Source organism: Tasmannia lanceolata, unplaced genomic scaffold (genome assembly GCF_043159265.1).
Source record: "Tasmannia lanceolata isolate RefF3 unplaced genomic scaffold, GAP_Taslan_0.1 ptg000006l, whole genome shotgun sequence".
Taxonomy (NCBI): Eukaryota; Viridiplantae; Streptophyta; class Magnoliopsida; order Canellales; family Winteraceae; genus Tasmannia; species Tasmannia lanceolata.
Genome location: NW_027518683.1, coordinates 6,535,111 through 6,548,109, shown reverse-complemented (window position 1 = coordinate 6,548,109; position 12,999 = coordinate 6,535,111). Strand labels below are relative to the sequence as shown.

General features: G+C 37.5%; 1 protein-coding gene across 2 annotated transcripts; it reads left to right on the top strand.

The window, feature by feature from the left end:
- Nucleotides 1-342: 342 nt before the first annotated feature.
- On the top strand, nucleotides 343-7,701 carry LOC143879458 (putative chloride channel-like protein CLC-g). Of its 2 annotated transcripts, none has more exons than XM_077381854.1 (7): nucleotides 343-1,704; nucleotides 1,815-2,015; nucleotides 2,580-2,757; nucleotides 4,664-4,926; nucleotides 5,728-5,997; nucleotides 6,185-7,220; nucleotides 7,409-7,701. In XM_077381854.1, exons 1-7 carry the CDS (start codon nucleotides 1,532-1,534, stop codon nucleotides 7,550-7,552), a joined length of 2,265 nt encoding a protein of 754 aa, XP_077237969.1. In that variant the 5' UTR covers nucleotides 343-1,531; the 3' UTR covers nucleotides 7,553-7,701. The 2 variants fall into 2 exon arrangements, with proteins under 2 accessions (XP_077237969.1, XP_077237968.1); XM_077381853.1 differs by having other exon boundaries at nucleotides 348-1,704; nucleotides 6,092-7,220.
- Nucleotides 7,702-12,999: the final 5,298 nt, after the last annotated feature.

The window sequence follows — 12,999 nt, the reverse complement described above, 5'->3', positions numbered from 1 at the left end:
AATCAGATAAAGAAATAGGGCCTTTACTCAATGTGTAGAAGTAGATGGCAAGAGGTAGATAAGCAGTCAAAGATGAGGGTGGTCTGAATGGGGAAACTATAATCCCAAGACTTTCAACATGCTTATCTTCCCAAGCACAAAATCCTGACTTGTGTAATCCACATAATCACTTCTAATTATGTGGCTTTGGATGTTAGAGGATGGAAGAGATTCCCTTTGTAGAAGAGTTCTTATGGGTAAAAAATGGGATGGGAGAGATTTAGGTAGTGGTAAAGGCGATGCTTTGCTGTTAGCTTGTGGGGGTAAAGCTAAGTTTCTTCTTTTCATAGGTTTAGGGTGTTGGAGAGGGAGGGTGAGACTAGATTTTGGGAAGATTTGTGGTTTAGGTAGTGTCTATTTGTGTGAGCCTCGTGCACTGGGCCACTCTTTTATTGTCTATTTGTATGGCTGACGTCTTAAAAGAGGAAGAATTTTTATTGAGGCCCTGTTTACTGTGGATTTTGAGAATCGTTTGTGAGTCCAAAACTGATTATTTGACTCAAAATTATCTCTGTGAGTACAAAACTGATTATTGGATTGGGTGCCCCTTCTCAGCAAATAGGTGTCTGCATTGTAAAGAAGGAAAAAAGGTACTAATATTTCAAACGATGCAAAACTTGTGTCTAAAACCCAAACTTCATTAATGGAAAACTTAAAGATTGCAAAGATTTATTTAGCAAATTCTACAAGATTTTTGTAGTTTTGATGTACCTAGATTAGATCTATTAAATTTTCATTCTTTTGGATTGGTTATGAATTAAATTTTCATTCTTTTGGTGCTGAAATTTTCTACAGCAATTTAACTTGCCGACAAATGAGTTCTCTGATGTGGATATTGTTAGTTGACATGGACGACCACTTTATCTTTATTCTTTACCTTTTTCACCACATATTTGGATTGATCCACCTCACCATTTCACCATTCCGTACACCAAGACCATATGTCGCTTTACTTTCTCCACCGTGGCCCCCTAACTTTGGTTTTAGCAATAATTGAAAAAGGTGAACTTTCTCAAAAGGGATTTGCTAGTGTTCATCCCATGAGACATTTCACGGATGAGCTGCTGCATGTGAGAGCAGCCACCTCATGAATGAAGACAAAATCTGCTGAAAAGTGAGCATCTTTGATGATGGACACTAGCAAATCTCTGCTCAAAACCGAAAGAGACAAGTAATCTCTAACAAACAACCCCCATCCAATATTTTCAGTCTCCTTCAGACTTAGAAAAGGGCGATGATATTTTCACCCCCCTGCAGTACGCATTCGCCCCACCTGATAACGTGATTTGACGTCAAAAAGCGTTAAAGTTCCCCACTGTGGGGCGAATGCGTGCTGCAGGGGGAGTGAAAATATCATCTCTGTCTCTCTTTTTACCTGCTTCTGTATTAAAATAAGTGACTCTTTCAGTAGAACTACAATCTCTCTTCCCTTTCCATGGCCGCCGAACCAGAGTGACTCTTTCAGTAGAACTACAATCTCTCTTCCCTTTCCATGGCCGCCGAACCAGGCGAACAATCTCCTTTCATAAACGAACCTCTCTTAGTCCCCGACTTTGATCAGCAGTATCAGAATCGCCAATTAAACCGTAGATCTTCTTCAAACATCACTTCTCAAGTCGCGATCATAGGCGCCAATGTCTGCTCCATCGAGAGCTTGGATTACGAGTAAGTTTTTCATATCTGAGATTTTCCTCTCTCTGTTTTTCCCTCTGCTTTCCTGAATTTTAATTTCCTTTTGATTCGCTGCATAAAGTGATGTTCGTTTGTATTTTCAGGATAGCGGAGAACGAATTCTTGAAGCAGGACTGGCGATCTCGCGATCGGACTCATATCTTTCAGTATATCTTCATGAAATGGTCTTTCTGCTTCCTCGTTGGCATTATTGGCGGTCTCATTGGATTTTTTAATAATCTTTCTATTGAGAACATTGCCGGTATCAAATTCGTCATAACATCGAATATGATGTTAGCAAAGAAGTGAGTCTATGTTTTTTTCTTGTTTTTAAGTATCCTGAAAAAAGAGTAAGAATTGAGTAATTCTTGTTTTTAAGTATCCTGTAAAAAGAGAGATTCATAACGGCGAATATGATGTTAGCAAGGAAGTGAGAATTGAGTAATTCTAGGTTTTTTTCTTGTTTTTAAGTATCCTGAAAAAGAGTGAGAATTGAGTAATTCTTGTTATTTTCTTGTTTTTAAGTATCCTGAAAAAGGAGAAATTCATAACCGCGAATATAATGTTAGCAAAGAAGTGAGAATTGAGTAATTCTAGTTTTTTTTTTTTTTAACTATTCTGTAAAAAGAGAAATTGATAAAATTCTCCTCTAGGTATTGGCAGGCATTTGGTTTTTTTTACAGTTTCAAACTTTGCTCTTACTCTGTTATCTTCGGTTAATTCTTGTTATTTTCTTGTTTCTAAGTATCCTGAAAAAAGAGAAATTCATAACGTCGAAAATGATGTTAGGAAAGAAGTGAGGATTGAGTAGTTCTAGGTTTTTTTTTTACTGTTTTGGAAAAAGAGAAATTGATGAAGTTCTCCTTTAGGTATGGATGGGCATTTGGTGTTTTCGCAGTTTCGAACTTCGTTCTTACTCTGTTCTCTTCGGCCATCACTGCGTATATAGCGCCTGCGGCAGCTGGCTCTGGTATTCCAGAAGTCAAGGCTTATTTGAATGGCGTGGATGCTCCAGAAATATTTGCGCTGCGTACTCTGATTGTAAATGTAAGGTTTTTCCATGCCTTAAAGCTTCCTCTGAATTGGAATAATTCTCCTGTTCTTGATTGTTTATATTGTATTGAGTGGCATTAAGTTGTATTGGTGATTTTCTGTTTAGAAATAAGAAAAGAAAGTACTGTAATTGAAAGCTGATTGGATATACTCAAACTGTAAAAGCTAGAGCAATTTATTTTATAATTTATCAAACGAAAGAAGTCCTGTTCTTTTTCCTTTTTCTCAAATTTATAACAAGAGGCAGAACTGGTCCACTTCCGATCACCAATACGTATATGTTTTCAACATTTTATTTTATTTTTCAATATAATTAGTTGTTTTGTACATTTTACTAAATACTGAAAATCAATGTAGTTTCCAGTTTTCTTTGATTCTTTTAAACTTGGTGCCCTCGAACATCCAAAGCATGGCATATGTTGCTTTATGGAGGGAAATTTGTCCTTTTTATGAATTTGACTATATAAAGTCATAGTCATTGTTCAGGCCATCAAGTTGTTCGAATGTACGACATCCTTCCAACTACTTGAGATGTGTTTGCAGCATCCATAAAAGAATGCATAGGACTGGGAGTGTGGTGACTGAGCTCCTCCAACAAGCCAGACAGGCTGCCATAGTGAGCAACTTGGGGTTTATATCCCTTATTATTACAGACCTATGCCTTGATGAAGTTGGTAAAACATATCATTGTTATTCTTTAGGGAATACAAGTAATACAACTCATGAACTGATGTTTTAGGCTGTAGGAAAACATTAATTTGTCACTTACATGTGATGTTGTTTTCATCAGTTGAATAATCAAAGCATGATAGGAAGCTTATTTGATCAACTTCAGTTTGTTTAATCGTTCAATTCACGGACCCTAGTTTGTACTTACCACCTGAAAATGTTCTGGTAGACACCATGGGACAAAATTATTTACATTCAATTTCATTGATCTGATCTACATGCGTGGAACATGCGTGGAAGGTTTTTTCCCCGTAACTGATTGCCCATATATTCTTTAGTCAAGCTAGTTTTTAATGTTTATGTATGGGATGATGTCTCGTCACTCATTATGAAATACGATTCCTGAAAAGAACTTGAAAAGAAAAAAAATTCTCGCCAAAAGTGCTTGAAATTTCACCAGATCTAATTTGAATATTGTGAAAGGGAGAAAATGCTAGGACCAAAAGCAGAAAACGATCAGCTCTCTGATGGCAATAGCAATAAACTATTCTAGTTCTTTCTGTGTGTTAGTAACTTGTTATACATCCGGTTTGGGATTCCACTCAGTGTATATCTTTTTAGGGGTTCAAGAGTCTCATCATTCTATATGAATGTCTGCATTTGGGTAGCTTATGCAGTCATCCTCCAGGAATGGCTCAATTCGTTGTTGTAATAGCTCGCTCTACTTGGGTCTTTGAAACACGTATGTAGTTTATGGTGTTATTGTCTGTAGAAATCTTAAGCACTCTAATTTCCAAATTTAAGTTTGTTCCCATTTTTTGGACCATCTTGTGGTTTCTAGTCTTTAAAATTTTGCAGTATTTTCTTGTTTCAGTCCAGCAGGGCACGGGTAAGTGTACCTTAACATGAACCTTTGTCCTTGAATTTTTATGTGCATCTTGATTTGACATCACAAGATTGCTATTCATAGGTGATCTATTTCCTATTTGAGTTATAGTTGTTTGGTGGTACTGGTTCACAGCAAGCCATATTCGAGTTCTTTATGGAATATCTTTATATATTTCACTATTTCTGTACAAAATGCAGTTTTTTGCACTTTAACATAACAATGCACTAAAGGAAATACTGTGCGTGTTATCCTTCACAAGAGGAAGCAAAAATACCCCCCCAAAAAAAATGCTCCAGTTTTAAAAGAGGAAAGGGCCTCATCTATATGTTGACTTTGTCACAGATTATCGGTAGCATTGGTGCTGTATCGGCGTCTCTGATTGTGGGCAAGGCAGGCCCTATGGTACATACTGGTGCATGTGTTGCAGCATTACTGGGCCAAGGTGGGTCCAAAAGATATGGCTTAACTTGGAGATGGCTACGGTATTTCAAAAACGACAGAGATAGGCGTGATCTTGTGACATGTGGATCAGCTGCTGGAATTGCTGCCGCATTCCGTGCACCGGTTGGTGGTGTTCTATTTGCTGTCGAAGAATTATCATCATGGTATGACATCAGCTGCTTGTTTGCACTTGCATTTTCCATTTATGTTTTCTGAGTCCATGTTTCAAAGTAGGCTTTTGAAGGGACCTTTTTTCTCCTTTGGTTGGTGATTCAAGCTTTAATTAGACAATTCGCTAAGGGCCCGTTTGGAGGCTGAGAAGATTTTGATTTGGATTTCTCACATTTGCAGCTCTTTTTGGGTTGTGATTTGGATCCGGATCAAATCCTGGGATTTCCAAATCAGCGACTGACAGTGAAAAAAATCAGATTTCCAAATTTGCTGTGTAAATAAGTAATTGGAAATCCACAGATCTGGCAGTTTCCTTCACCCTCTTTGCTTCTCAACCTCTCCGCTCCAGTAGGAAGTACCCCCTTCCCTCTCTCTCTCCCTCAGCATGAGCTGGAGGATCTATTCATTTTGTATTCAAAACTCAATTCCAAATCCAAATACAAAATATGAGGTATCCAAACGGGCCATAAATTATTCACATTACTAAGGCAATGAACTCTGAGACAAACAAGTTTTGCTAATGTCTTGTTTTTGTTCTGTCTTCTAGCGTGAAATTTTACTGCCTCTTTAAAATGTGCCAGTAACAAAACTCGCAGGTCTTCTGATTTTTTGTCTCTTGAATCCAGCACTATACAATAGAGGTGGGTGCCAAGGGGCTGTGTCCATTTGTCACTGGATTGAATCCCTTGCAACCATGAATTTCTAATTGATCTATTTCTGATTGATCTCTACACACTAAAGAACATCGTTCTCCATTAATTTCCTAATATTGAGGGCTACAATATGTTTGGCAGGTGGAAGAGTGCCCTTCTCTGGAGAACGTTCTTCACAACTGCCATAGTTGCCGTCGTGCTCCAGGCATTTATCGGTCTTTGTAATAGTGGAAAGTGTGGCTTATTTGGAAAAGGTGGTCTGATAATGTTTGATGCGACCACGGGAAGTATTACTTATTACCTCAGTGACTTACCTCCAGTGATTGCTCTGGGACTTATCGGGGGAATATTGGGGAGTTTTTACAATTTTCTTCTGGTTAAGGTTCTCCGAGTTTACAATCTTATTTATGAGTAAGTGCTGGTTCCTCGTTGCACTCAATGAATCTTGACTTTAAATGTAGAAAGAATGTTGAACTCATTATCCCTTGTCAACTCCTTGTTTCAGGAAGGGCATTGCCTATAAATTGATTCTTGCATGCTCAATTTCTGTATTCACATCCTGTTGCTTATTTGGGCTACCATGGCTTGCACCTTGCAGACCTTGCCCAATTGAGGCTTCAGAAACTTGTCCAACAATTGGCAGGTCAGGTAACTTCAAGAAGTTTCAATGCCCTCCTGGTCACTACAATGATCTTGCCAGCCTATTTTTCAACACAAATGATGACACAATTAGAAACCTATTCAGTACTGGCATGGACAATGAGTTCCTTCCTTTATCTCTCTTATTATTCTTTTTCACTTCCTATTTTCTTGGCATTTTGAGTTATGGCATTGTGGCTCCTTCTGGTCTGTTCGTACCTGTTATGTTGATAGGTGCAACTTATGGGCGCTTTGTTGGATTCCTGATGGCTTCACACACAAATCTCAGCCATGGTCTCTATGCTGTTCTTGGGTCCGCTTCATTTCTAGGTGGAACGATGAGGAATACTGTTTCCATGTGTGTTATTTTGTTGGAACTGACTAACAACTTGTTATTGCTGCCTCTGATTATGCTGGTTCTGCTCATATCCAAAACGGTAGCTGATTCTTTCAATGGAAATATCTATGATTTGATTGTGAAATTAAAGGGACTTCCTTATCTAGAAGCCCATGCAGAGCCATACATGAGGCAATTGACCGTCAGTGACGTCATCATGGGCCCATTGCAGTTCTTTAATGGCATTGAGAAGGTTGGTAATATAGTGCATGTCCTCAAAACTACTGGGCATCATGGGTTCCCTGTGATTGATGATGCTCCACTTTCAGATTCCTCTATGCTATTTGGCCTAATTCTTAGGGCCCACCTCCTTCTATTGCTGAAGAAGAAAGATTTTTCCTCCACTCGCTTGGTTATGGGCATGAATGCCATAAGGCAATTCCAGGCTGATGATTTTGCAAAACCTGGTTCAGGAAGAGGTGACAAGATAGAAGATATAGAAGTGACAGCCGAAGAGATGGAAATGTTCATTGATTTGCACCCATTTACAAACACTTCACCTTACACTGTGGTTGAGGCAATGTCACTAGCCAAAGCTCTCCTACTTTTCCGTGAGGTTGGCCTCAGGCACCTGCTGGTGGTTCCGAAGTCTTCTAGTGTAAGCGACCTTTTGTCTCATTTGCTATTACTGCTATTCTATCACTGTTGCTACTGCTTCACAACTATAACTGCTATAAGGTTTATTGTCTTATGAGCTTGCTTTTAGTATAACTGCTATGATTCGTACTGTTTCCTTCTGTATGATCTTACCCTACTAATAAGTTTACCTACATGGATATACTGCAGAGAGCACCTGTAGTTGGCATATTAACGAGGCATGATTATATGCCTGAGCATGTATTGGGGTTGCATCCTTCCCTGAGGAGTAGTAGATGGAAGAGCTTGGATTTTCGGCACTTCTATTTCTGTAAATTATTTAGAGCTTCTTAATAAGGCCTTTGACCTCTTTCTTAACATGTGTATAAAATCCTAATGAGCTGCAAAGGTACGTATTCTTTTAGTTTTAGGCTTTTGACCTCTTTTTTAACACGTGTATCAAATCCTAATGATCTGCTAAGGTATGTATTTTTTAGTATTAATGTCATTCTTTTTTATTTCCTTTAATTTTTTAAGCTGAAGACCAGACGGGCGAGCTTGTTGTATTTGTGTGGTTGTTTATTAGCCCATCTCATGTGGATCTCATCTTCTCTAATTAGTTGGCATATAATTTTTTCTTAGCAAATAATTTCATGTTTTCATGACATAATATCCACTAGATTCTGATACATATACCATTTGCGACATGGAATAGAATTTGATTTTTGAGCAATGATAGACTCAACTTTAGGGTCCAGTAAAAACTTAGTGCAAATTTGACCTACACCTACAGCCGGTCACAGTCTCACGGCATCAATGACTCAATGTTACCTATAAACCGAAATTCCCCCTTCTCAAAATTCATGACTGGTTTGTAATTGCAGCTTTTGGAATGAAGTAAATACAATATATTGTGACAGTTTTGTATTGGAGTGAATGGTGAATTTTATCTAACAATGATGATTGCAAATATGTCTGAGCTTTTAGTATCATCCCTACTGTTGGGTTTTCTGTGTCTTGTTTCTCAAGAGTGGTGGGATCCATCTTGTAGTTTCCTGGTTTGACTAGCAGAAGCTCTCTTGGGTTTCCTAGTGTGTGTGTGTGTGTGTGTGTGTGTGTGTGTGTGTGTGTGTGTGTGTGTGTGAGAGAGAGAGAGAGAGAGAGAGAGAATTGATGGTTTCAAAAACTGCGTAGAGAGGGCTTTGGATTAAAACCTAGGTATATTAGATTTATGATAAAACCCTATGAGAAGACAAGAGAAAAAAAGAACGTGAGTTTTCTCTTAGTTGTGAGATTTTCTCTTGAGAGCAAGAGGGAGTGTGCCGTCTTTGGGCTTGAGAGGGTAAGTTGTGGCATGTGGGATTGGGTTTATCCCATTGTAACCTTGTATTGTTTCTCTCATGCCAAACCATGTAAAGCAGTCCATGTTATCATTGTATGCTTGTGTGTGCCGTTTTCTTACTTCTTTGCATATGATCGGATTTGTTTTAACCCAATAAATTTCTACAAAATGGTATAAGAGCTATTGGATCAATCTAGTCAGAGAAGAACAACGGAGTTAGAAAGCTTGTTTGGGAGATTCTTGTTGAAGGTAGAGTTTTGCAAAGAGGTATTTATTAGATAAACTTTTCTCTGTGATTTAAGAAGGTTGTTGAATTAATCTAGGGTTGTTTAGATTGATAGGTTTATGGAAAGAGAGTTTCTTGTTCTTAGAATTTTTTTTATCCTGTCGGGGCAACCCGACCTATGATAGGGGCAACCAACTATTTGAGAGGGTGATATCTCTCTGTGAAGAGACCAACTTTACAAAGTGCTGTTTTGAGGTGTGGGATGATCCCAATCAGGGGTAAAAGACGCAATTCCAAAGTTTGAGATAAAAAATTTTGATGAAAAATAGCTTCGTTCTTTGGCAGAGAAGGGTGGCAAACATCCTAGTTCAATAGGGCACAACTAAGGTGTTAAATGTGTAGGATGATAAGTTAGAGAAAGAATAACATTGAAATTATGGGATAAGTTGGAGAAATGCTGTATGTCAAAGAACCTGGCGAACTAGTTTTATCTGAAGCGCTAGTTTTACAAGTTAACAATGCTGGAAGTCGAGAATTTTCAAGAGATGGATTTGTAGATCAGCTCTACAAAGTTGATCTAGGATTCTAGAGAAACAAAAATTGAAGCAGTGGCTTTAATAGGACGTGAACTGACAGAAGCGATCTGACACTGCCGCATAAGACAAAGTCGGTGGAGTGGAAGGTGATCTTGAAACTGAGTTTAAAGATGATTAACTCAAGAAAGACTGAATTTACGAATTATTTGTTTTCAACCTATGTTTTCCTTAAAATGAGATGGAAACCAGAACTGGATTGGAGTGTCAAGTTCTCTTCAAAAGCATTGCAGAACAATCATAATTCCTGAATTTCATTCTGTTTAAATTTGTTAGCACTATCAGTTTGAACAGCAAACAGAGCAATATTTTTCCTTGTGGCTCTGACCACTTCAGTCGTGTGTTTTTCCTTTTATTAATAAAATTCCTACCATTTCAAAAAAAAAAAAATCAATATTTGTCTATTGACGTAGATACTGCTCCTTGTGCTTGATCTGACTTGATTCTAATGTGAGTTTTTTTATTTTAATTTCTCGTCGATTTCTTCTAACAGGTCACAAAACCAGTTTTTTGAATGTAGCACATTTACAAAAGCAAGAAAATAAAACAGAGGATAATCATCTCCAGACATGACATTTGTCACCAAGGAATGCTCCTTTTTTCATAAGAATATTAGCTTCCAAAGTTGTTTTTTCATGAAAATAACCTTCTGCGATGGACGCTAGCAAATCCCTTCTTTCAAATGGTAAAGAAAAGTTCTAATAAAAGAAAAGAAGCAAATTACAAGAGTCTAATCTCACTGGCAGATCTAGGAATGAAAGTAAAAGAAAATTTTAGTTTGCTACTCAAAGGTGTTTGTTTCTCATTAATATTCTCGGCTAGCTTCCAAAGACTAAGGGAACAATTTTTAGCTCACTATATGACATTGGCGCCACCCTCCACAAAGAGAATGCTGCTATTATGGAAACTAGTTGCAGTCCCGTGCGATGCACGGGGCGGGAAAAGAAATAAAATATTATAGTTGTATTCCTTATCTATGCGATTGTGAAATATTATTTGGAAGCATAGCATAGGCTGATGAACATCTATGTTTTACATGGAGCGCTGAGTAGTAAAATATGTACATAACCATTAGACTATATATCTGTGAAATTTTGAGTAAAAAAAATCAATAAATAGTACCATTTATAAAATTCCATCTAAATGAAAAGTAAAACCACAAGGCAACAAATAGACATCATTTTTTCTATTTATAAATAGAAAAAAGAAAAAGAAAACAGTGATTTAGATTTCAAGGTAGAGAGAGAGAGAGAGATTAACTTGTAACGTAAACTATCACAGTTCAAATTTTAATTAGGGGACCTTCAATTCATAATTATATCCCTCTAATTAAAACTTCTTTTTGTATTTCTTCACTGTTCCAATTCTCTTCCTATTTTGTTTAGGTTATTAAAATAAAAATAATCCTTTTTACTGTTTTGTGTTTTCCAAGGACCAGCGTACCTGAAAATATACTGTTAAAAAAAATAATTCAAGAAAACATAGAGGGTGAAATTGTAGAAACACCAAGAAAACCTCAGAAATCAGCGAAACCTAAGAGAAAGTGAGATAATAACCTATTGGTATTAGGAATCCTCATCCAAATCCAATGATGAATAGGGCGGTGTCATCCTCTCACTTTCAACATCAGCTGTGAAAACCTGCAGAAAAAATCTAGAACATGGAGAGAAACAATAGGAGAGAGAGAGAGAGAGAGAGAGAGAGAGAGAGATCACACAAAAGGCAGTCACTGTACAGAGCTATGAAGATACCCATCAAAAGAACCATGTAAATCAGGACAAAAAAGCCAAGGACAGAAAGTAACCTAGAACATTAGATGTGCTTTTTTAGTTCGTACGTGGAGAGAGGGAGGGAGAGAGAGATTATGAAGATTTTGATAAACTTCCCATACGTATAGGGGGAATATATATATATATATATATATATATATATATATAGAGAGAGAGAGAGAGAGAGAGAGAGAGAGAGAGAGAGAGACCAAACACACACACACACACACACAGTAAGTCCTAGTTTTAGTTATGTGACTCTTTGAAACTAGTTTTAGTTATGTGACTCTTTGAAACTAAAATAACGTTTGGGAATCTTGTAGCTTTTCCTATTCTATTCAAACTCTACTAATTAAGGGTAATTAACTGCTAAAATAAAGGTTTAATTAAGAAATTAAAGGAGTAATAAAATCCAAACAGAAACGTTTGAAATGGAATAGGGGGAATTTAATATACGGGATGGAGAAATATTTATGGAGGGGGTGACACGTGGCACCACCACGGCTTAGAGGATTCCGCTTTACTTATATATATGATAAGATAAATGCGAATCATTTAGGGGCCGTTTGGATACACGGATTTTAGAATCCGGGATTTCTTTCAAATTGTAGCTAAGAGACAAGAGAAGAAGTGGACCAGCCGTCGTTTTTGACCTCTCGCCCTTCTTTCCGACAGCAAGAGAACTGGCGACCGTCCCATGTTTCCAGGTTTTAGAAATCGTAGGATGCGGGAGAGATTTCTAAAACCTGGTTTTCTCACTTAAAATCCAAGAAACGCTGCCAGGACAACATACCAGCAGCTTGATCATGACCCTCTTTTACACTGTTTTCAAACTAAAAACCTGGATTCTAAAATCCGCGTATCCAAACGGCCCCTTAATGTCAAAATCAAAATACAGATAAAAAATGGTAAGTGAAGATGAAAAAATAGAAAATAGGTGACAAAACTTGGATCCCGTTCCGCAACCTTTCTTGGAATGGCTTATGTGGATTTTCTATGCCGAGAAGGGAAAAAACCAGCGAATGAAGTTTGACAACCGAATCCGACGGAGCCTGTTTCTCCCATTTCCACTTAATGCAAGGTCAAAGTATGCGGAAAAATGAAATTTTACGGAATGTAGAAGATTCTGATTATCCTGTTATGTTCAAATTTTCAGGAGAGACTGAGAAGCCTCACTGAAGACGCCGTTTAGTAACTCTAATAATAATTAGTGAAATAATTAGATTAACATTTATAGGTAAGCTGGCACTAATCCTCTATAAGAGAATTGAAGGCACCAACAATTTTCACTAAAAAAACCATATGTAGGGTCCAAGCTCGATGAATCTGAAGCACCAGACGTAAATGAACCCAGACGGTCTGATACACAGATCTCAGAAAATGGATTCGGAGGATAATTTTAATAGACAGATCCTTCATGGATCGATATTTCAATATTGATTAGATTTGAACAACTATGGATTCGGATTGACATGTCCAAAAATTCAATAGGTCCGATGACTTAAGAAAACTCCTCACAATGTTTTGCATGATTTAGTATAAATTATAAGATTATTTAAATAATTTATATTACATAGTTTTGTACATGGATATTTTGATAAATTTATGTAACGAATACCTAAACATTTGCCGATTGCAAAGTTAGTAACCTATTGATAGTAAAATTATTTTGGGAAGTGATATATCCGCCCCTTTTGATTACTTGGGACACCCAGCAGCAGTGTACATGGCAATCAGCCGCATTGAATCCTTCTGACGTGAAGTACATTAGCCCCTCTGCAGTCATCGATATACTCCTGCCGCATTGAATCCATCTGACGTGAAGTACATCAGCCCCTCTGCAGTCATCGATATACTCCTGCCGGGTGTCC